At 39.7% G+C, this 25622-nt stretch overlaps 3 protein-coding genes across 8 annotated transcripts in view; 2 read left to right on the plus strand and 1 right to left on the minus strand.

Moving 5' to 3' along the window:
* Window positions 1-148: 148 nt before the first annotated feature.
* zgc:153981 (dual specificity protein phosphatase family protein) lies at window positions 149-3208 on the plus strand. Its single transcript, XM_051916436.1, has 3 exons — window positions 149-799; window positions 1081-1298; window positions 1773-3208. The coding sequence occupies exons 1-3, from the start codon at window positions 675-677 to the stop codon at window positions 1982-1984; spliced, it is 555 nt and encodes a 184-aa protein (XP_051772396.1). The 5' UTR covers window positions 149-674; the 3' UTR covers window positions 1985-3208.
* Window positions 3209-4459: 1251 nt separating this feature from the next.
* LOC127524677 (dual specificity protein phosphatase 13-like) lies at window positions 4460-10747 on the plus strand. Its single transcript, XM_051916435.1, has 5 exons — window positions 4460-6768; window positions 7202-7330; window positions 7415-7632; window positions 9149-9365; window positions 10230-10747. Coding segments are annotated over exons 1-5 (720 nt in total). The 5' UTR covers window positions 4460-6766; the 3' UTR covers window positions 10384-10747.
* A 6845-nt stretch (window positions 10748-17592) lies between these two features.
* Window positions 17593-25622, minus strand: part of kat6b (K(lysine) acetyltransferase 6B) — a 40553-nt gene continuing 32523 nt past the window's right edge. For 5 of the 6 annotated variants that reach the window (XM_051916404.1, XM_051916409.1, XM_051916407.1 and 2 more), the window contains exons 12-17: window positions 25377-25470; window positions 24339-24570; window positions 23988-24144; window positions 22556-22804; window positions 21590-21863; window positions 17593-21478 (exon numbers count right to left, since the gene is read on the minus strand). In XM_051916404.1, the coding sequence (XP_051772364.1) occupies window positions 18834-21478; window positions 21590-21863; window positions 22556-22804; window positions 23988-24144; window positions 24339-24570; window positions 25377-25470 (3651 nt within the window). In that variant the 3' untranslated portion in view covers window positions 17593-18833. The remainder of the gene's footprint in view (window positions 21479-21589; window positions 21864-22555; window positions 22805-23987; window positions 24145-24338; window positions 24571-25376; window positions 25471-25622) is intronic. The other variant, XM_051916408.1, reaches the window with a different exon arrangement.

Raw genomic sequence — 25622 nt, forward strand, 5'->3', positions numbered from 1 at the left:
TAGAAATGGAACAAGCTAGAATGGCAATAAGAGACATAGGCTATTTCAAAATACGCAGTCTAGACGGCAGGTACGAGGTGTAAATAACAATTAACAAACCTGAGCGCTTTACAATGTATTGTCAAATCAGGGGCTATTAAAGTTTTCAGTGTAATTACTCCGGTCCAAAGCACTGATGTAGTACAAATACGTTATCATGTGATGCTTGTTACTTTTTTCCACACTAGTCAAGATGGGCCAATCACAGTCATACTTGATTACTGGCGCAGCCATTTTATTCAATAATTTTATATAGACTGTCATGTTATAAGTCCATTTACATGTCAGATACCATACCTTGGAATTATATATTTAACATGTTATATTTTTTCGAGTGAAAATATCTCCAGTAGGAGGAAAAACATTAGAAGATTTGAATGCGGCTCAATGGAAGTTTAGACTTTCCGAGCCACCAAGCGCCCCCTGGTCATTCACACTATTTGTTGTACGCACAGACGTCTATCATCATCGAAGAGCTGAGATGTTCAGCGGTATCTGGTGACCGAGCAGAGTCATAAAGAGCACCTGTTTTTGTGGATCACGACGTGCCAACCCGATTATGTACACTGAGCCCCCGGGAAAACAGCAGAAACACATATTCTCGGTAATAGTCTGATTTGGGTCAGTTCAGAAGAATGACAGCTCAGAAAAATAAACACGGACTTCTGGCAATTAAAGAGTTAGAGAATGTTCTGGACACATGTAAACTTGATCTAACTCCAGTCGACGAGGTCTGGCCGAACCTGTACATCGGAAACGTGTAAGTAGCCTACTAGGCTACTACATAACTGATGATGCGGTGTTGTAACACATTAAATGCAAATGAGCTCTTATTTAAAGATTTTATCACGCAAGCTATGCCCATGTGGTTTATATTTAGTTTTATTATATTATCTTTATATTTAAAAATAAGATTTAAGAATAAGCTATTTTATTCAAAGTGACTTATTTGTTTGAGATTCAATATAGTGTGCATCCCTCTAGTAAAATCAATTCTGCAGTTTATTCACTCTTAATTTTTTTTAAAAACTTTTTTTATAGGGCCATTGCTCAAAATAGAAATGCTTTGAAGAAAATGGGCATCACTCATGTCTTAAATGCTGCCCATTCCAAGCAAGGCAGCATTGGGGACCAGAGCTATTATGGCAATACAATTGTATATTATGGCATCCCAGCAGAAGACTCTTCATCATTTGATCTTAGTGTGCACTTTAAATCGGCTTCTGATTTCATCCACAAAGCTTTGAGGAAGAAGAATGGTAAGTGACCACAGTCAGTGATGCTAATGTAATGCAAAAATACAAATCGATCAAAATGCACTGGGGAGGATTTTGATGCCCACTTTGAAACTAACACTGATTCATTTAAATAGTTAATATAGACATAAGTATTTCTAAAACCTTTCCCTGTCCTAAATAACCCATGACATCAAAACTAATTTTACATACAATTTAAAACCATCCACTGCTTACTGACCCTATAAGACACTTTTACATCATTTTGAGGACAAAAAAAGAAACTCGTTCTGTTGTTGAAATACTCTGGAAAAAAGCTGCATTTCCTCTTTATCTCTTTAAATTTACTAGTAAATCTAAACCTGATAAACAGCTTATCTTGATTCTGAAGTGATTTATAATACAGATATCCATATTTAATGAACAAAAATGAAAAGGTTCGTTTCTGTTCTAGTATTAGCAGCTCCTTCTGATCTCCTGTCTGTCTTTTATCCGTAGGTAAGGTGCTTGTTCATTGCATCATGGGAATGAGTCGGTCTGCCACTCTGGTTTTAGCGTACCTTATGCTGCGTCAGCGTCTTACTCTCCGCACTGCAATCCAAACGGTTGTATTGCAACGTGCAATCTATCCTAACAGGAACTTTTTGAGCCTTCTCCTGGATTTGGACATTCAGCTACAGAGAAAGCGAATGCTGTGTCCTATTCTCTGACAGAAAAACAACACAAATGTAATGAACACACGAAAGCACATGCATTCATTTACTAAAGGGTGAAGAGGTAACTAGCGTTGGTATGTTTACATGATTTATGATATGTATATATATATATATTTCTTAAAAGTAAAACATGTGCCTTTCAGGTTTAGTGTATATGACATAGACCATCTTTCTACTTTTCCATACATTTACAAGGTTATTATATATAACTTGAGAATTTAGCTATAATAACGCTTTTAATATTGAATGAAAAAATATTTAACATACTTGACAACTGACATGTTTGCATAGTCCTTTTATTATGGGGGATTTTACCGTATAATGTAGTTTTATAATGTACCCTATAATGGTGTTTTTTTTATGAAAATCTGTATGATATATTCACGTTGCAGCTTTATGAACCACAGCACACAAGTGCCACATGCTGCTCACACAGCAAATAATATTTAACAGTGGAGTCAGTATTCAGCTTAGAATACCAAATTAAGCAGTATTAAATGATTGAATTGTGGTTCATTATTCGGCTGCAGAGAAAACATTCACTGTGAGCAGTATTAGCTTTTACGCAGCCAAATTTGGAGAAATATACCGGCCAAGCACAACATTCTTCTGTTGACTCAATCCTAAAAGCCTTGTTTAAAATGACTGAGCAGCACTCGCTGATGTGATTTTTAGTGCACCCTTTTGCTTTAATAGCAGAATAATGTGTTTCATTCAGGTCATTGATTTACAGAAGTTCCTTTGTTAACTTGGAAAACATTAACTGGTGTTTTGTTAAATGCACTGTATAACTTAGAACATTTAATTGCACATGAGACTATTGACTATGAGTAGGATGAATATTCAATTTGTTACACTCTTATATCTGCCTATGTTAAGTATTTTTGAAAGTGTAACTGCACTAGTGGTTTCATATACAATGTTTCATGTACAGATACAAACAAGGTGCCAAATAAACGTAATTTGTATCTGTATTCATTTAATAAAATAAACATGAAAGTCCTTTGGTTTTTGCAAGTTAGGCAAACCCAGTTATAGTGTATTTGTGAAAATTTACCTGTATACTTCATAATAATTGTGAACAACTAAATGTATTTTCCAACATTTCTTGTTTTATATGTAATATATTTCTATGCATTTATCTCACATGTTAAGATATATGCAATTTATGTGTCAGTTATAATATTAAAGGGTTAGTTCACCCAAAAATGAAAATTCTGTCATTAATTACTCACCCTCATGTTGTTCTACACCCATAAGACCTTGGTTCATCTTCAGAACACAAATTAAGATATTTTGATGAAATCCGATAGCTATCTGACCCCTCTATAGACAGCAATTTAATTACCACTTTCAAGGCCCAGAAAGGTACTAAAGACATTGTTAAAGGGTTAGTTTACCCAAAAATGAAAATTCTGTCATTAATTACTCACCCTCCTGTCGTTCTACACCCGTAAGACCTTCATTCATCTTCGGAACACAAATTAAGATATTTTGGTAAAATCCGATGGCTCGGTGAGGCCTGCATTAAGAGCAAGTTAATTTAGACTTTCAAACACCCAGAAAGCTACTAAAGATATATTTAAAACAGTTCATGTGACTACAGTGGTTCAACCTTAATGTTATGAAGCTTCGAAGCTTTATGAATCTTTTGTTTTGAATCAGTGGTTCGGCGTGTGAATCAAACTATCTCAAACTGCCAAAGTCATGTGATTTCAGTAAACGAGGCTTCGTTGGGTCATAAGTGTTTCGAAATTTCAATGGTTCATGTGACTTTGGCAGTTTGATACGCACTCCGAACCACTGATTCGAAACAAAAGATTCGTAAAGCTTCAAAGCTTCAGGAAGCAGTGTTTTGAAATCGCCCTTCACTAGATATTGTTGAATAAAGTCGTTATTTTGTTTTTTTTGGCGCACAAAAAGTATTCTTGTCGCTTCATAACATTAAGGTTGAACCATTGTAGTCACATTAACTATTTTAAATATGTTTTTAGTAGCTTTCTGGGCATTTGAAAATCTAAATTAATTTGCTCTCAATGCAGGTCTCACGAGCCATTGGATTTTATCAAAAATATCTTAATTTGTTTTCCCAAGATGAACGAAGGACTTACGGGTGTGGAACGACATGAGTAGTTAAAGACAGAATTTTCATTTTTGGGTGAACTAACCCTTTAACTGCAGATGACCATTTTTAGGTATAGGGTATAACATTATTCAACTACTGCAGTGGTTCCCAAACCTGTCCTGGAGGACCCCCAGCCTTGCACATTTTGTATATCTCCCTATTTCTGACACACCCATTTCAGGTCTTGCTGTCTCTACTAATGAGCACATGAGTTGAATCAGGTGTGATAGATGAGGGAGACATACAAAATGTGTAGGGCTGGGGGTCCTCCAGGACAGGTTTGGGAACCACTGATCTACTGCATTTTTGCCTAATTTTCCCTTAGTGCTTCCGAGTGCTTCCAGCAGGGTGCAGTGCTGTACCATGAAATAGATCAAATTTAAATCTTGCTGTTTTTTAGTGTCCTCCCATAATATTTTTCTTTTCATCTGATATTCTTCATATGCTAAATTAACACAGGCTTCTTTTGTGAAGTTTAACCACATAAAAAAAATGCTACGTTGATAAATAGATTATAGATTCAAACCTGTCCTTTATCATTTGTCAATGACATTTCATCATGCAGATGTACTTTAAGGGAACCGTAACCCCACCTACCAAGATTGTAATAGAACAGCATTAACCCACAGAAACCTCGAGGAGGGAAACTAATTCCCCTGGACTGGCTCTTCCTGTCGTCACCCTGACAGCGTGACCTGCAGCTGTGCAACCAGAGGAAGCAGGACCCACACAAGTCCCCGGACACACATCTCTTTCAGAGAACATTCAATTAAGACACTACTTTGCTTCCTGATTAGCTGCTTGGCATACACTGTACGATGATAAATCATGGAAGCAGCTGAGAAGAGAAACGGGGAACAGACGCAAGCAGCTAGGCCAAGTGTGTGTATATATTTTCAGCTAAGCGAAGTCATCTCCTGATTTGACTGTGGAGGAACCAGAGGCACAGAGGGGGTGACGTTGATGACCACATTAGTGTCAAACAAGTGCTCTGGAAAACAGATGCATCTGTACATGATTACATTGTGTCAGTGTTTTCTCAGGGAAGACTGTCAAGCCTAAGATATCACAGATAAAAAGAACAAACAGATCAGCCCAGCAGCAACATATATTTTGGCTTAAACAAACTGCTTTGAAGAAATAGCAATAGAAAAGCATAGCTAAAAGCATACACTGTGTAAGCTTTTTTAATGTGAAAAAAACTGCATTTAATTTATTAAAAATACAGTAAAAACAGTACAATTTTGAAATACTATTACAATTTAAAATGAAATTTATTCTTGTGATGGCAAAGCTGAATTTTCATCAGCCATTACTACAGACTTCAGTGTCATATGATCCTTAAGGAAATGATTCCCTAAGGAAATGATGATAATTCTTTATGGGGAAGAGGATGCAGTTTAATGAATAGAATGTTTAAAATAACAGCATTTATTTGAAATATATATTTTTATATATCATTGTAAACATCTTTACTGTCACTTTTGATCAATTTAATATATCCTTGCTGAATAAAAGTATTAAAAATTCTTACTGACCCCAAACTTTTAAGCGGTACAGAAAATGTTACTGTGGGACTATTTACTTTGAATCCAGGAAGCCTCCATTACTTTTAAAACCACAAAAGAAAAGCAGGCTGAATGATTCATGGATTGGATCTACCATGACCATTTAAAATTGGCAAATTTGGACTACTTAATACAAATTACATACACTGCATTTCCAAATAAAGATTAAATAAAGCCAAGCTTAGTCAGTGCACTCACCAGGACAAGGACTTAAAAAAAAACAAAAAAAAAACGGATAAGTCTATTAAAATGCATCAAACATACTATGTGTTATTGTGATTTGTTCGTATACAGTATGTGGTTTCAATAATAGTAAGTAATAAGCAGATCTTAAGAAGGAACAGGTGTATGTGGCTTTCACACCCAAGCCATTAATTCCTTTTTATTAGCTTCATAAAACCGTAATTACTATGGGTCTCAAAGCTTATTTTACCAGCATGGAAAGAACAACTCTTAGTTAAGTCTTTTCCTGTTTTACACAAGTAGCATTTGAGCACTAACTAAACAGTTTCAGCTGGAGTACAAAGAAGGCAGCGTATCTTTGAGAGGGGTATCTGACACGCTCCAATTACCGAACATGTCACTGCACTTGCATATGCAAAGATCTCACCATTTATCAAAGACTCGCCCTCAAGGCAAATGAAAGGAACATCTGGATTTCAAGAGTGTTTAACCTAGCATCTGGCGAGACCTCGTGAGATGATGTGTATTTCCCTGCACAATGACTCATGATAAAGATGTATGTGTGCAATGAAAGCCGCTGATGACCCACCTTTACCATCGTCTGCACTGCAAGAGTGAGTTACAATATTGGGAGTCTAGCCAAGATATACACAATATGTGCAGAACATGCTCAAAAGATCATTGTCTAGGGAAAGACAGTCTTCTAAAAGCAAACCTGACTGCCCACTAAGACCTGGAAGAGCTCTTTGTATCCAGGGAGGTTTATAATTATACACCATTTAAAAAAAGAAACAGCCTCCAGAGACATATCTGTGGACTGGCTGTCGACAACGTCCCTGACCAAGGAGAGAAGAGCAGGCAATCTGAGAACAAGGGGAAAAAAGGGCCACCGGCTGCAAAATGTAAGTTCACAAAAGGAGGGGAGATTTTAGAGGCTTTTAGAAAGTAACATTTTGGTGTTTTGGCGAGCTATTATGAAAGCTAACTCAGAGAATCGCTCACAGCTCTGGCAACTCACGCTTTCTTTACCACACCTAAGCTGTAAACACATTTGCCACAACAGTCAAGGAATCCTAAGTGGAATGATATTCCATAAAAGCCCTCAGTATTCATTTTAATGATGTTAAGAGCTGAAGTGGAGTGTCAGTGCGCTCTTAGCAACAAGAAGATTTCACGAGCAACGGCCTCAGGTGGGCTCAACTAGTTTGATGGGCTATTTGAAATAAAGAGGGATGGAGAATGCATCTAAACTGCATATCAGGCATATTAGCATGATAACATCCGATCACTGACTGTAATTTTTAAATAAAAATATCTATTTTTTGGGGGGGCCAGGATGTCTCTCAAGGAGCTGTGTGCCTATGAAACACCATCCGCTGCTGAACTGCAGAACTTCCTGCTGGCTGACAGACGGCCCACTGGACATGTCAACCAAGTGTGGCCTAATGTGTACATTGGCAATGAGTGTGTATTATTTTTCCTATTCAAATGGAAATTCAAAGAAAACATACAGAACTACAGATGTTCTCTGTGTTTATGTTTTGTCAGGGTTGCGGCAAGAGACAAGTCAATGCTGTACAATATGGGGATCACACACATTGTGAATGCTGCTAGTGGACCCCCTCATGTCAACACTGGAGCCCGCTTTTACAGAGACATGTCTATAGATTACTATGGAGTGGAGGCTGATGATTCCTCAGACTTCATCTTAAGTGTGTTTTTCTATCCAACAGCAAGGTTCATACGAGCTGCACTATCAAAAAAAGGTGAGTTACATATGGAGGAAACACATTCTTGATGCAATATTTTCACTATACCACTGGCTAGTCTGTCTTACAGCATAATTATTAAGTACCTTTGCCCTGGTTGGGGAATGCTTAATTTTCCCACCATTGCTTCTCGCACACTATAGAGAGTTTTAACATTTCGACTATAAACGCTTACAGGCGCGTTCAACACATGCGCACTACAACTACTTTATCACATTAGTACAACGTGTTTCTACCTTTGTCTGCTGTTTTTATTGTTCCATTTTCCCGTTCCTTTTTTGACTAGTTTTTAAAATAAGCGGCACAAATATGATCAACAGCTTGTACATTCTATTCCAGGCTCATGTGCAGACACTGCATTTTCAGTTTTGCGTTTTAAAACGGCGTTTTAAAATGAAAACGGTCCTCGTCTACACTAGCGTTTCAGAAACGCTCTCCGTCTACACTACACGACCGAAAACGCATGTCACATGACCATTCATGCACACTAGGCATGCGCTCCGTTTTGGTCGTTTTACGCTGAAACGTACAGAGCCCCGCACATGACATGCAAGAAAAAAATTAAATTGTTTTAGTAAAGCGAGGGAACGAAATATAAATCGTGCACACATTTTAGTAAATCGAGGGAACGAATTAATAAATCGTGCACACGATTTAGCCTACTATTTTTTTCCTTCATGTCATGTCCGGGGCTCCGTAGAAACGCAACCCCGGAGTTTTCAAACTAAAACGGGCTCAGCAGCGTTTTCGAAAGTCTCCATTTTCGAGGGTCGAAAACGCCGGAGGAGTGTAAACGACAGGCGTAACCGTAGCAAAAGTTATGCGGTTTAAAACGAAAACGCACTAGTGTAAACGGGGCCTCAGGCACATAACGGAAAATATTGATGGAAGAATCGAATCTTTTGAAATTCTGTTTCGAACCAAAGTTCTTTGTTCGAACTGGTTTCGAAGCGCTCAAAACTCCAAAGGCTGGCGGCACCTGCTGGTCAAAACAGTGTAAAAGCAAAGTGAACATAGCCAAAAGGTGCATAAAGACATCTTTCACAAATTACTTTTTTATGACAGTATACTGTAATATATTAAATCTAATCTACAAATCAAATACCATTAATTATGAGGTGTCTGTATAATTTGTGTTCTTTTATTTATTTATATAGCAATATATATTTATATAGCAATATATAACGATTGCTTTTCCTTTTCATTACCGGCACGTTTATTAAAATTCATTAAACTCATTAAAACTGAACCTTAAATTCTATAAAACCATATATTAGACACATGAGTTCATCAGATCAAATGATGATTTTCAACTGGTTTCTCGTTTGCTGAAATAACGTGACTTTGCCAGTTTAATACAATCCACTGATTCATAAAAAAGGGTTTGAAGCTTCACGAAGCCGTGTTTCGAAAGCACCCATCATGTGTAATGGCACTGAAGCATTCTTTTGGCTATACTAAAAGTAGCATTTGCACTGTACGTGTCTTGCATTGATTCTGTTCTCTTCTTCAGGAAGAGTGTTTGTCCACTGTCTGATGGGAGTGAGTCGCTCTGCCACTCTAGTGTTGGCCTTCCTCATGATCTGTGAGGATCTTACTCTAATGGAGGCTGTTAAAGCTGTACGGCAACACAGGGACATCTGTCCTAACCCTGGCTTTCTTAACCAGCTTCGACATCTTGACATGAGCCTCGTCCGAGAGAGGAAGAAAAAACTGGAAGCTTACAAATTGTAACTGAAAACTTGGTAACAATGTGATGAATCCCATTTCAAGAGCATGTTCCTTAAGGGCCTCCTCCCCCATAGCCTTGTCCCAGTTCTGTTGGGCCAGATCTTATTTGCTAATATCCATTGTAGTGCAATGGCAAAGTGGGTATCAGAAGGCAAAATTGAATGGCTTCCCCATAAATAGTAAATAACCCCCAAAGGGCAGCAGGGTCACAAAATAAATGGCAGGTTTTTAAATTTCTTCCAGATGAGATATACTTTGAACTTGTTTCGAAATGAGCCAGCAAGCATGTTTGGTTTTTTACTGGAGGGAAATGAAACGGTTGTGGCTTGCTCTTTATCATGGGAAGGTGGAAGAGCCATGCATGGCTACATGTCTTAAGGGTTGATCCCCTGTAGTGAGTTTCTAATGGGTATCATATGTTCCAACATATTTACAGTTTCTGCTCAAATCCATTGGTGTTGTGACCCACGGATATTTGTGAAACTGATGACCAAACAAAAATGTGATGATAAAGCATTTAAATTTCTTGGTCCAGTGGAACAGACAAAAAAAAAAAATGTCACATTGTGCCCTCTGAAACATTTCTTTTCTTGTTGCTATGAAATAAATTACACAATACCTCAGAAATTATGTGGTGTTTTGTTTTAAAAGAAGACATCTGTTAATTTTCACCTGCTTTCCCTTTGGACTGTGAAGGCAAACATGATTACAAAAGCAGAAAGGTCAAAATAATATGCGTAAATACAAACTGTTCCATGAAAATATGCATTGATCATTCTACTCATAACACATGCATTGACTTAACGTCTCATTGATTCCAGATATGTCTAACTTTTTTCTTTTCTTTTTTTTTTTTTTAACAGAAAAGCCTCTAAAGACAAACCATTGGCCTCTCAACTGCAGGCAGCATATGAGACGCCATCTATATCAGATCTGCGGTATCTGCTGCTGACTAACAGGCAGCCTTTCGGACCTGTCAGTCTTATCTGGCCCGGCCTGTACATTGGAGATGAGTAAGTTTTCTTCTTGAGAAGAAAAAGCAACTAACCAAGATAGGTACCTGTGGCTTTAATTACAGTTCAATATGTAAATGATGTGATCGAAAACATGAAGACATACACTACTCACAAAAAGTTAGGGATATTTGACTTTCGGGTGAAATTTTAGAATGCACCTAAAACGCACTACATCCTTTAAAGGTGAACTTAATTTGACCTTCTCTAAACTTTTGAATGCACATGTCCAGCTGTTCAATGCTTCAGTACTTCTTGCATAACATGCTGTTCTCTAACAAGGTGATTAACCGCAAAAATCACAACAAGTGTCTGATCCATGAATCAACCACTAAATGTTCTGGTTCAATGAAAATTTGTATTTTAAACAGTCCTCTTCATCATGCAGTTCACATTTTGACATCACAAGACCAAGACGACACCTAACAATTGATCAACAATACCTGGCCATTGCGAGGCTTCAAACGGGATGTTCTCAGAGGGAAGTTGCCACTGAGCTTAGAGTGTGACAGTGTGTCATCAGCAGGTTACAACAGAGACACAGAGAGACCGGAAGAGTCACAAGCTGTGTCTCATTTCGAAGGCTGCGTCCTCCGGAGGTCGCATTTCAAGGTTGCATACGTCATTGAGGCTGTATCATTTCAGAAAAGTAAGTAGGGCTCTCCGAATTCGACCTTCGACTGCGTCCTTCTTTCACGGGAATTCGGAGGATGCATGAGGTGTATCCTTCGCTGCTGCAGATAGCCCACAATTCTTTGCGTCACTGTTAACGACCGTTATTTATTTGAAAAATTAAAAAAAAAAAAAAAAAAAAAAATTTGCGGCCGTGGCAGATGTACATGTACAGTACAAGTGAAGATGTGGTGTTTAAATGTAAGTAGTTTCAAGCTTATTTTTGTTTTAAACTTTGTTCTTCTTAATATCCTCCTCCTTTGTCTCTGCAACAGATATCTGTTGTACATACACCACAGCTCCTCAAGCATTAACCAAAATAAAATGAGTGAATACATTTTCTTTTCAAATTACTTTCCAAATTTATAAATAATTTTCATTCATTTAACTGTTGTGAGAGCGCAATGAAGCGGCCGTGAACGTGTTGGCACAGCAACGTGATACTTCCTGTTTCCTTTCCTGCCTGGACGTCTCGTTTAAATCTGGTTAAGGACACTCCTTATACCGCGTCCTTCACAGGATGTGTCCTCAGGAGGATGCAGCCTTCGAAATTAAATGAAATGAGACACAGCTACAGAAAGGCATAGAAGTGAATGTGCTTTGGCCACATCCCATGCTGACATTGTGAACAGTGCCCTGCGGAACCGGATGATGAATGCCACTCAAGGCATGTCTAAGGGAGGTGAGAGGCACCCGAGTGTCACGTCAGACCATTCGAAACCATTCGTCTGGGCAGGTGTGTCTAGTCAATACAGAACTGCCCTACACCTTGTGACTGGTACCGTGACAAGCCAATACTACCTGAATAACATCATTAATCCTGTCATTGTGCCTCTGCATGAGCAACACAAGCCTGATTTCATCTTCATGGACAATAATGCCCCAGCTCATCGAGGTTGCATCATCAGGGAATGGCTGCTGGAGGCTGGGGTATACCTCGAATGGAGTGGCCTGCACTTTCTCCAGACCTGAATCCCATAGAAAACCTATGGGATCAGCTGAGTTGTCGTGTAGAGGGTCGTAACCCAGAACCCCAGAACCTCAATGACCTGAGGGCAGCCCTTCAAGAAGAGTTTAATGCCATGCCTCAGCAGACAATAAGTCAACTTGTGAACAGCATGAGACGTCGTTGTCAAGCTGTGATTGATGCTCAAAGGCACATGACAAGTTATTGAGACATTGACATTTTTTGTTGCGGTATACCCACCACTGTTGTTAGCTTTTGTTTCAGTAAATTGTTTGAGATGAAGAAATTACCATTGCATGCTTCTACTTAAATGCCCTACTTTCATGATATAATATTACTGTAGCATGAACTTTTTACATTTTCCATAAATTTCACCTGAAAGTCAAATATCCCTAACTTTTTGTGAGTAGTGTATGTTAAAGAGCCACTCACTTCAGGTCAACGGCTCGTGATAAAGGACTTCTTGCTGATCTGGGAATCACCCATGTTGTAAACTGTGCCGACGGACCGCGTCGCATCAACACAGGCGCCCAGTTCTACTCAGACATGAGTATAAGTTACTGTGGAGTCGAGGCTTCAGATCACCCACTGTTTGATTTGAGCCAGTATTTCAGCTCTACTGCATCCTTCATTAAGGCTGCACTCACTCAAAATGGCAAGTCTGACTTTCTTGACCTTTTATTGATTAATTTTGTATAAAACTAAAATGGAGCAGTGCAAAGTCAGCAGGCAGTACAGTCATTTTAACAAGTGAAATATGTAAATTGTAACCAATGTCAAAAATGCATAATAGGTTAGGAGGTTGTTTGTTTGCTGCAGGTAAAGTGCTGGTCCATTGTGCAATGGGAGTCAGTCGCTCCGGAACGTTGGTCCTGGCTTTCCTCATGATGTGTGAGAACCTCACCCTCACAGACGCCATCATCGCTGTCCGATTGAACAGGGACATCTATCCCAACTCAGGCTTTTTAGAACAGCTGAGAACTCTGGACCACCATTTGAAGAGATAGTTACTGGGGAAAAAGTATGTTATATTTTGAAATATAATATATGCATATCATTTCTTCTTTTTTGATAATCACTAAAGACTGAAAATTAAGTACACTGCAAAAAAGAAGTCACACCAAGGCTGCATTTATTTAATCAAAAATACAATATTAAATGTAATAAAATTGTAAAATAATACTAATTCACAATAACTGTTTTCTACTTTAATATATTTTAAAATGTAATTCATTCCTGTGATATATCAAAACTGAATTTTCAGTCTTCAGTGTCACATGATCCTTCAGAAATCATTTAAATATGCTGATTTGGTGCTCATGAAAACTTTCGTATTATTATCAATGTTGAAACGGTCTCTGCTGCTTCTATAATAATTCTTATTGACTCCATATTTTAAACAGTATAGTGTAAATAATGACTAATGTTTAATACATACAAGGGACAGAATATGCAGCTTGATATGAAATGATTAATCAACTTTAATGGAAGACTAACTAATGTGGTTTGGCTGTAATACTGTTTCAACAGAGAGAAGCTATAAATAAGAGCATTGTGCTGAGATAGCTATCTGCCATCTCAGGCATGAAGTATGAACATCACCCCCCACAGCCACATATTTCTTTACATTTTCTACATTGCAGGCATGTGCAAAAACATTTAAAAGGAGTATATAAAACAACGTCTAACGGAAATATAGCTAGCGACACTAATGTTTTTGGAACATATGTGCTGGAATTATTTGAAATTCATGAAAATTAAGACCTCGTCTCACAGTAATAGAGCTGCTTTTGTGGGAAAGAAAGAAGATTTCAAGGTTGAAGGAATAAGTGAACCTGACAAAACAGTAAAAGGAATTCAACATCACCAATTTAATGACTTCCCTGTCAAGGTGAGTGATGGTGGTGACTGAGTATGAGAGGAGGGGGAAAAAAAACATCCAGTGCTGATGGTTTTGAAAACCATCCCTCTCCGGAGATGATTCATGTGTCCTTTTCACATATCTGGGAAGCGAAAAGCAATTACCATTCCATTTGCAGCGGCCAAGCTCGCATTACAGAGACTGTGTTAAACTCGGTTCAAAAAAGAAACACCTTTTGGATTAAATTACAAGCACAGCTCTACAGAGATTTCCTATTTTTGTCAAATTTAGTCACTGGGCGCCAGGAAGGACAGCTGCCTGTAGGAGGGCTCGCAGCAGGCAGTGTAAGGAGGGAATAATTGGCTGGTGGAATTGGGCCCAGGCTGTACCGTCTCCTCTGGGACAAAAGTCAGATTCACTGGCCTTTGACTGAAGCTGCCATCTTCCTCCCTTGTATCTGTCATGAACCACAAACATGACAACAACACAAGCACGGCCCATGATGAGAACATGAATTTTTTTCATTCTGGATATTCAAATCTGCATAATGATGTGATATGGGCTATGGGCTATGTTTGAGGGGTGTCTTATGGACAAAATTTTCCTGATTTTAAGCAGTTTTTAAGGAGCTAACATGCTGTGCATGTGCACAGATATACAAACAAGCTTTCCGTTCATAACAGGGGTTCAAGCTGATTCACATTTCTGGGTTTGGAATAAGTTATAAGGGTTAACTTCTATAGACATATGCGGGATATATATAAGGCCCATAAAAAATGTTCTCAGAGAATAACAAATTAAGCAAAAAACAATAAACAGTAAATACACTTTTGAATTATTGCAGAAATGCGTCACAGTCTGGGGGACTGCGTTTCTCTCGCGCCAGCGTATACGCATAACTATCATGAGAAAACAGGTCTCTATTAGGACCTCAAGGGATCCCACTGTCATCATTACAGTGTCTGTTGGTGATGCACACTCAACTTTATGCAAATGAGCAGCAAAGCGATGTGGCGACTACCAATGGGAGTGCAAGCAGCGATTTAGAGGTCAGATCGCCTGCTTTTAATCGTTTTAATCACAATAGTGAGGCAGCTACAGTACACACATCTGCACCAAATTCTGTGTGCTGTGTGTACAGCAAATGCGCCACTCCCCTCATCAGCTCCTGTGCTGCATGTTACGAAGGTCAGAGAACTCAGAGATCAATAGCCTAAAAATATCATTTCAAATGTGCAGCCTATTCTGGGCCAAGCAAACATGACGCGTCTACTCGGACCACCCCAGGCTGTTAATATTGGAGTCAAGCACCACACCATTAGGTGGGTAAATGTAATCTTTTTTTTTCTTCTCATGTTTACACATACAATCATTGATACACTAAGCGGCATATTTTGGAAATCCAATCTTGTGTTTGAAGAGAGGGGAGCAATAGTTCAGACCGTAGAGAATAGAGGCGGTTCAGGCCTAATCTTGAGATTTCCACTTGCCCTAACCATAGTAAGCAAAGTAAATGTATTTGTATAATCTACTGAAATCTGACATCTGTTTTGACAGTATTTCAGCCGTCACATCACCATGATCATGCATACTTGCAATAAAGTTTTAAGACACTGAAACCCAAGCCTTCAGTCAAGTGTTTGCTTTCAGGCTGAACCAATAGACCCTGCAGATAAAAAAAAGAAAAGAAACTTTGACAGCTTTTATAGATTCCCTATTAGCTCCATTAAAAACATACCAACATGCAATTACAAGACAAACCCATTAAAACAAGACAAATGTTACATGACGTTTCTTTTTTCCATCCTCTCCAAGGCATAATAAGATTCATATGTTCAAAGATGGGAATTGAAAAGTAAGATGGGATCCAAAGAACACTTACACCAGTGCAGATTCATTCAGAAAGAGACTGTATGTGAGCATTTGTGGAAGAACTGAATGGCTTTGACAAAAATCAGGAGATAGTAGATATATAGATCTGGTCCATATCTAAATTAGTAAAAAAATAAATAAATAAATAAAATGAAATAATGTATATATATATATAAGCTACTATGTCAAAAGGTACTATGTGAAATAGATTAACATGTAAAAGTTTTACCTGGGGTTAAAAGTGAGGATCAAGTATTTGCTTCGACTTTAGACAGATTGGCACAAAGGTACAAAATGTTCTCAGTGCGACAGAGGGGAAAATGGAATAATGTTGCTAATGCTACCTAGGCTTGAACATTGATTACTATGGAGTGGAGGCAAAAGACTTAGCTATTTTAAACCTCTCGGAGTTTCTCTACCCTGGAGCTCAATTTATTGACCATGCACTCAGCAAAGCAGAAAGTAAGTAAAGAGAGACAGGGCATGTTAAATCTCTTTAGATAAGAGGGAAGTAACAGGCACTCAAGGACTCAATCAAGTGAGCCCTGTAGAATTCAAATGAGAGGTCCAAAAAAGCAGAACTGATGGAGGCAAGTGTTCCTGATGCAGATTCTCCCAAGAGAGATCAGTGCTGACCTATGAAGTCATCACTAATATCAGTGACTGAGATACATTTTGATACATGCTGATACAGTAAACTGATGGAAAATGGAAGGTAACCTAAAATTGAATAGTATTATCTTAAATTGTTCCATCTCTGTACTTCAGGCTTAAAAGCAACAAAGTTTTTTTTACCTTGAACTATAGGTATCAAAATAATTCTGATGGTACAGTGACTTCTAATAAGGCAAATGGCTTGTTTCTTTCTCAGGATAGCATCATATAAATACATCTTATGGCAGGTAAGCTTCAGCTAGGTCTCTCTGCTATGATAGTCTATACCAGGGTTTCTCAAATCCACTGTCCTGCAGAGTTGAGCTCAAACCATGATCAAACTACCTACCTGCAATTTTCTAGCAAACCTGAAGACCTTGACTAGATTGTTTAGGTGTGTTTCATTAGGGTTGGAACTAAACTATGCAGGGCAGTGGATTTGAGGAACTCTGGTCTATACTGCTAAATATATTATGTGCAATGTGGCCTATCATGTCGCCAACATTTCATTACATGCATACACAAAGGCTTAGCGCACAAAACGAAATATTGGTCATTCCATTCTTATTGTTATGGTTGTAATATTGCTCACCTTATCAGCCGACATGGTTCTTCTTTGCTTTTGAAATCATTTAGCTTGTCGACAAATGCATGTGTACAGCTTTCCACTGCAATTATGACAGTGGTATATTTACAACAGTGAATTCTAGTTATAACACACAAAAGTATATACAGTTGCTTTAAATCCAATTAGTTCAACAATTAAGGCTTGGCTGAAGTTTATTAATAAAGCATACGGAATATGCACCCATTTCTTTGATACAGCCATCGTGTTTTTCAGCTATTTTGTTTCTGGGTAGTAATGTTTGCACAGCAGAATAAAACTAATAAAACCTTTCACTATAAACATTAAATATTTGTGCTTTACAAAGTGTACTAGAGCCAAAAACTATGTTTGTTCATTTATTGCTATGTATGAGGCACTTACGTGCTGTTGCATTAGATACATTAAGTGTTTTCCAGCTAAATTTGTCTATCCTCTCCAGTCAAAAGCATCCGTTTCTCTATTCAGTGGTCCCTGCACTCTACAAGATTGTTTCCAACCATGACAATGCATTTGAAAATTTGTTGGCTGTAACAGATCCTTTCAAGAAAAGTACAAGTCACGATAAGCATGAGATACACACTTTTAAGTCTGTCAGTGGCTCATCATAATTTATTTTCTGCTAAAATGTACAGCATTTAAGTGACCGACTAAAAAGGTAACTCATAAATACAGGACTGTTGCTCTGTTAATTAGTACAGTCAGGATATCCCTCTTACGTCAAACTGCCATTCTGTACAGGTACAAAGGCTACAAAATAAGCTATACAAACAGACACGATACAATTTACCTTTTTACATGCCATCTGTTTTGTCTATCAACAAGGCTACTGCTCTACATTTCAGTAAAATATAAATCAGATGTTTTATAAAGATAAAAAAAATCTACAGATGGAATGAAAATGTAAGTTTAAAGGCATTTCATAAAAGACCAACTTTGGAGTAAATTGACACTCATAATAATTTTGCAACTCTGCCCCATTTGAAATGTTTTCGTTTACCCTTCCCCCTTGATTTAGATTTCTACATGTACAAATACTGACATTGACTGTTCTTTGCTATTGTGACAGAAATTGCTTTAAATTGTATAAAAACAGAAAGCTGCCTCAGGTAAAGAAACTTGTTATAAAGTAACAAATTATACACAATTAGCAATAGAACCTTCCAAGCCGAACATGACGATTTTTTTCAAATCTTTACAGTATTAGAATCAACAAAAATAGAGTTTAATTTTTCCTTCCATACGAGGGAAACCTAACCAAGGCCATACATTTAATATAAAATTGCTTGCTATTAAGCACAACACTGTACAGTACTACTTTGATGCACTGTCACTAACAAAGACGTTATAGCATGCTAAGTATAACCTTACATTTAAAAAAATATAAAAGTAGATTTACAATAATTTAAATAATATGAAGGCATGAGTACAGACTTACATATATAACCTTGCGATTGCTAAAGGTACATTGAAAAGGCTCTTTTGTCCAAAAACATACAATGCAGGCACATTTAAAGGTTCCATAATGCAGGTTCCAACTTAAAGAAAATGTAACCTCCATTCAACTGCAATGCAGTTCAGGGGAGATTTATGCTTACACAAATGTTACATTTTAAATCTTATGCTGTAAGGCTTCCCATAAATAGGGGAAAAAAGCTAAAATTTAGCCAATAAACAAAACTTTTTTTGCATTCTTACCAAGTGCTGGTTCTTTTAGAAAGATCCATAAAAGCGAACATTAACCATGAAAATAAGAACAAACTAAATACCTCAAGTCAACTAGCTGACTTTGCAACATCATGACCCTTACTTTCAGGTCGTTGATTATCGTCTCATATAAGGCCCGTTTAAGGGTTGTTTGGACATGCCGGTATTCACATAACCATGATGACCTGCTGGGCTGTACATCATATTGCCATGGGGAGGAGCCTGCATGGGCTGCTGAGGGTAAGGCTGGGTACCCATCATGCCCATCTGCATAGAGTACTGTGGAGATTGATTCATATAGGTAGGATTGCCATGGTAGCCCCCGTTCATCATAGGCTGCGTCACTCTGTAAGTGTTCATCGCCATATTGACGTTCACGTTCATCGAGTTGACGTTGTAAGCCGGAGCGGGCATGAGGTTCACCCCCATGTTCATCCGCGGCGGCATGGCCAGCGTCCTCCCAGGAGCCTGCATGGCTACAGTCTGAGGACCCCTACCATACATCTGCTGCTGGTGGTGGGGCGGCAGAGGGGCCGATTTGGAGCGGATAGAGGGCATGGACATGGGGTGGTGATTCTTAGAGGCCATTTGTGTTTGCAGTCTCTGAGACGGGGCCAGGTTCATGTTGGGTGTAGCCATGTTGCGCTGCAGCATCATGGGCGGTGGAGTCATATTGGGCGGAGGAGTCCCAGTAGCCTGCGACTGAGGACCTCCACCAGGTTGCGACAGAGAAACCAGCGCAGGATTGTGTGGACCGAGCTGCGTTGACAACGATCCGTTGTTGTTTGCATAGGATGAGATGGAGTGCGAGGCAGAATGGCTGAAGGGCAAGGGGTGGTCCATGATGGTATTGGTGAGTTGCTGTAGCTTATGCAGGCTGAATGTAGCTGAGGGTTGACCATAGTGTCCACCTCCATACTCTCCCTGGCCCATTCGGTCATACAGACCCAGGTTGCTAGAGGGGTTGTTGGATTCTGGGATGTCGGACAGCTGCATGGGTGGAGCGAAGCTGGCCGGCATGGAGCAGTGTGACAAAGGCTGCTGGTACTGGTGCTGTGGGTGTTGGTGATGTTGATGGTGCGGATGGTGCTGGTGATGGCTGTGGTGGTGACTGTGGCTATGCCCGTGTCCATGCCCATGGCTGTGCCCATGTCCGTGGGGATGGCTGGGCTGCCTCTCCGGCACACAGCCTTGCGGAGACTTCACACTGCATCCCTGAGGGGAGCTCATGCTGGTTTGCTGGAGCATGCTGCAAGCGCCAGTATTGTTCACCACAGGACCGGCCATCTGCTGGGACACAGCACAGCTGCTCTGACTGTGGCTGCCACCGGAGGAGAGGTTGCCATAGGAACAGCTGCTCTGGGAGGAGGCGCCTGCTCCTGCTCCCGTGCCACAAATGCTGTTACCCAGCGTGGAGTCATAACTGCTGGGATTCTCGTAATTCTCAGTGGTGCTCTCAATGCTACCTAGGTCACTGAAACCACTGTCCACCACCTGCTGAGAATGGTCCGACACCGAGGGCACATCCATTATTGGGCTTGTCTCCATGTTGTTATGAAGCGAGTGCACCGAGACGGTGCCCTGATCGGGGCTAATCTGTGTGTAGCCATTTTCTAAAATGGACACCGCTGGACTATTGACTGATCGTACAGATTGGCTCGGGTGAGAATGGACAGAAGACAGAGGGCTGCTGTGATCTGACTGCTGGCAGTCGTCCACGGGAGTCATCTGAGGGCTCTGCTCGACGTGAACATACCGCTGTAGGCTGTGGCAGGCCTCCTGAGTCTCCACACAGTCCTGAAAGTGCCTCTCTTGCTCAGACTCTTGAGTCAGAGACTGCACAGCTTGTGCAGTCTCCATGTCAAGCTCAGGGCAAATGTTATGGTCTTCTTTTATTGCAGGGGTCAACGGGCCCATATGCCTTTCTTCGGGCCTCTGACAGTTATCCTCTTCCTCGGTTTCCGAGTCTGGAGGATGATCCGAGTCCACAGTATCTCCCTGTCGAATGCCCAAGCTCACAAGAGTGCTTTCAGATGCAAGCTCCTCAGAGCAATGAGGCAGTGGGTCCATGGGGCTCGGCTGCACTTCAGGATTTTTATTATTATTATTATTGTTATTAATAGTTGTGACTGGCTCTGGGTCTTCAGTAAGATCTTTTTCTGTTAGTGGCACTGGGTCCTCTATTCTTTGTTCATGGCTATCATCTTCATCATCTGCATCATGATCATCCACATGAGATGGTTCTGGCTCTTCGTCCTCATCCTCTTCCTCGTCTCGTTCACCCGAGCCCTTACCAACCCTGCCTTCTGCTTCACCCTCTGGCTTCAGGTCCTTGACTTCCTCTGTATTTAAAGTTGACTGTTCAGCAGCATCTATTGGACCTGATGTTGTCTCACTTGTCTCATCAGCACAGGGAGAATTTTCCACCGTGTCAGACTTGTCTGTCGACTCATCCTCATTTACTTTGTGAGACTCTGGTGGCTCTGGACTGTGGGGCTCTGAAATGCAGGTGTCCAGTTCTGGGTCCTCTGGCCTGGGCTCTCTGAAGGTCTCGCATGGTTCTGAGAATGAGGCAGGGCTGGCATCCTGCTCCTCCTCTTGCTCCTGCTCCACTGTGACCATTGGTGTCTCAGGAGGTGTGTAGAGGTTGAGCTTAAAGCCCATTTTGCGCTCCTTTAGTCTCCATTTGGGAGGGCCTCTTTTGACACCTTTGGGCCAGCCTTTCTTCCGTTTTACAGGTCGAGGATTGTCCTTTTTTACTGCTTCAGAAATACCCCAAAAAAAAAAAAAAAAAAAAAAAAAAAGTTACATATTAATTTATCTTTCAGATATGCAAAAAAAAGCAGTACGTTGTAAATGTTAAATGTCTTTACCTTCCACATTCCCTCCTTTAGATTGATTTGAGTGATTGTCTTCTCCATGTCTCCTTGGTCTTCCAGGCCGACGCACGGCTACTCTCTGGTTTTTCTCCTCTTCCTCATCCTCGCTGCCGTCCCTCCTGCTGGGCTGTGGCAGAGGGCTTTCTACATCAGAGTTTTCAAATGGCTCATCTAGCACCTCTGTTCTCTCTGAGATGGTCTCGGTCGTGACACTGCTGTTGATTCGTGTTCTCCTCCGCCCTCTCTTCCGTCGCAGATTTGGTGCCCACTAAGAAAAAAAACAAATACATTTAAGGGGGCTATTCGCTTAGCAGAGAAGTGCATATTGCATGCTTGAGAACAACTTGAGTTTGAGAATGGAATAAATACAGGGAGATGTCAAAGACTGTTAGACTTAACAACTGTCATAGCAAGAGTTGGCCACTTTTTTGTTGAATTGTCCCTGATGCCCTTTAATCCAAAAAGCATAGGTTTGGAGGAGACAGATACGGTCAAGGGTGATGCTAAACATAGGGAAATGTGGCTGCGTTGTGAATGGGTTGCTTCATGATCTAAATGCAAAAGCCCATAATTTAGACCACAGTGCCTACACCACAGGCCATTCATTTGGAAAGCTTAACCTGCCCAAAACCCCAAATGAGAGTGTGCTGAATCAAGCTGACCGCAAGATCCTCACAACATACTCTCCCCCAGGCATTCTGGGATAGCAGTACCCCAGTGCAAATAATCTGCAGCATTACTTGGTGATACAGAACCAAGATTTCCCACACAAATCATGAAAGTAATATTACTTAATTATGGACTTGAGGACTGATGGAAATTTCTGACTGATGGAGAGTTTTGGATCTTTTTCCATCCAACTAAATATGATTCCTAAATGCTAAAGAATTTTCAATGTGAAAAACCATGATACAAAGAACTAAATAAGACATGCACACAACCAATGATTCTGATATTTACCTTTCGCTTGAGCCCCTGCCCAGTCTGGGACTTGATTGCATTATCTTCATTACCAGCGTTGTCTTCATCATCACTGCTGCTGTCTTCACTCACTTCAAAATCTTTCCCAGCGCTGTTTTCAAACAGTGGGTCCGAGTATCTTCTGCTAAAGTTCTTGCACTTGGTTAGTGGAGGTCTTGTGTTGGTGTAGCCCATCCCCATTGACAAATTCCTGATTGATGCACTACAGTTTGCGCGACGGTCTCTTGCCTGTTATTCCACAAAAACACAAATATGAGCTTGCCTGAGCCACTAGTAGAGGCTGAAGCCAAGCAGACAAATAACATCTCAGTTATATACACTTTGCTTTCGCAGTGCCCCTGCAGTGCAGAAATTGTCTCTTGATTAGCCGTTGATCTCAGCAACATTTATTTTAAGCGGATATGGAAGATTACATTTCATGGGACATTCAGAGGCATTAATAATACAGGGCTTTGATTTAGGTCACACAGGAAGCTGGGTTACTGTTGGAAGTGCTTTCAGCTATCTCTGTGAACTCACCCTGAACTCCTGAAAGGGATAAATTTAGCTCACTTTTCACGCAAGCATCATCTTGTAGCTAATAATGCAGAGCCAGGCAAGGCATGAGTTACCTGTGCTCATCGTGATCTTCATGATCTGCCTATTGAATAGGTTTCAATTAAAAACACAACCGCCACGAGAACAGCCTTTGATCACCTTACCACTTATGTTTGAGTTCAGCATTATGCAAAAAGGTCAGGTTGTGTTAGAGGTCAAAAGAAAGAATAAAAGAGCATTTTACAAAATCTGCTGTGTCTGTACTGCAATATCTGCGGCAAACATTAACAATGCAGACAGAACACAGTAATTTGATGCAAGACATCTGTAATAGTAAACTAGACTGCAAGTCACCCTCTGGAACGTACTGATCAAGCCTCTGTATATGCCAGGAAAACCACCTAGTTGTTTTTTTGCATGTTTATATAAACGGGGTTGCAGAAGATTTAATTGCTATGAATTAAGCAAACATTTTTAAGTTAAAATGCAGACTTCTTTGGGCTCTTTCAACATTTGAAACTGTATAGGTATACCTTTATTGGTACCATAATAGTTGGATCTTTTATTTGTGTGTGAACGAGTAAAGACAAGAAGGAATGAAGGAAGCCTGTTTTTCTGGGAAACGAACCAGAAAGCTCTGAATATAAATCATTATTGAAAGTTTATCGTAGTGACTGCAGGGTAAGCAAAAACGTGATTTTACTTATTTATTTGTACTGTCTCAATTTATTTCTAATGTAGAATTCCTTCATAGTCTAGCTTTAAATATTAGAACACTCTGCACTAGACTAGACAGAAAACAATTAAAACTGGGTTCAGTAAAAGCAGGTGTGTTCAGTCCCTGATCAAATCATGAATAAACCTTTAATCCTACCTGTGCCATAGCACTCTTCAGCTCCCCTGGTGGGCTTTTGCAGACTGAAACTGGAGTCCAGCACAGGCAATCAGGGTCAACCTCATGAAGCCTTGGCTTTACTCTCAGTCTATCCATGTGCTCCTCAATCAGCTGATATCTTCGGATGATTAGAAACCTAGACAAACATGTTAGGAAATGTATTCAAAATGTAGATATCTTTTGTGATGTATGAGAAATTGGAATTCAGTATTAACGCACATACAAATAGAGCCCAAACTGTATTTTACTCAGCCCTTTCCCACCCTTTAGGAATGATACAGTATGTGAGTGAATTGTCAGATTGACAGATACCACCACAGTCAAACCCACCTGCCATCCTGGAAATCAATCATGTTGAGCTGTTGAAGTGTGGTAGCGATGTCATGTGGACACATGCCCGTGGCTCGGCTCATTCCCCTGATGCTGACACTCTTATCTGGGTGGTTGTGCAGGTACTCCAGTATGACACTTTTCCAATAAGCCAAGTAGGACAGACGACCCAGATCAGATAGAGGCTTCTCTGGGGAGCCAGCCTGGCCCTCTAGCCTGGAAAGTAAGTAACCTGGAAAAACAGAAAGAGACAAAGAGAGGAGACAAGATTGTTTATGAGTATTGTTTTCAGATAGGGTTTGAATGTCACTTGGACAAAACATAAAAACACAATCACAATTTATGAACGTGTCATTGTTTTCATGCAGCTTCATAAGGTCTAAAGGCATGATATTTGAATGACATTTTAAATATAAACAAATGCAAGCTTCTTATTGTATGTAAGGAGTTGAATGATTATGGTTTTGATTCTGATGGCTTAAGACTTAAGCTCTTGCCATGTGAGCCATGTGATGTCAATGTTACATTAAAAATACCAATATTACAGTATATTTTACTAATGGATAAAAACAGCAGGAAAAATATACAGTAACAGTTCCAATAACAGTGCAAGTAACCTTTTTTTTTTGATTGCTTAAAGTGTGAGCTGATTTTGTGTTTACAACAGATGCATAAGCAAAGTAAGATTTAGATGAGAACATTTCCAGATTCTCTATTGTAGTCTTTTGCATTAAAACAAAGTATGCAAATGCTCTTCTGATTCTACACAGAGAGCAATCAAAATCAAAACATTCACAAGCAAATAAATTATATCATGCACTATATTTACTGTATATAAAGACATGCAAACCCATTTGAAAACTAAAATGACAATGAAACAAGCACCACAAGCCATTCTTTCCATTTCATTATGACTGTCTAGTCTTAAACAGATCTTCTTTTTCCTTCCATGCAGAGCACAGAGGCATCTGTTCATGATACAAACAATCTTACCCTCACATCTCATAAGACTTCCAAACCAGTTAATGAATAACTTACTGAAATCAATGAGGAACCTTCCAAATCCTTGCCTTTGGTACTGAGGCATGATCATTATGCAGGAGACATTGTACTTCTGCTGGCAAAGCTTTTCCTGTGGGAGAGAAAGAGAGAAAGATAGAGTGTGTCAGCACACTGCCAACGCATGCAATTCATTGCACCTGCCGTTCTACTGAACTGAACCAAACATAACCACACAAAACCCTTCAAACATATTGCAGAAATGTTCAGATCCAAAAACGAGCA

The sequence above is a fragment of the Ctenopharyngodon idella genome, chromosome 13 (assembly GCF_019924925.1).
Source record: "Ctenopharyngodon idella isolate HZGC_01 chromosome 13, HZGC01, whole genome shotgun sequence".
Classification (NCBI taxonomy): Eukaryota; Metazoa; Chordata; class Actinopteri; order Cypriniformes; family Xenocyprididae; genus Ctenopharyngodon; species Ctenopharyngodon idella.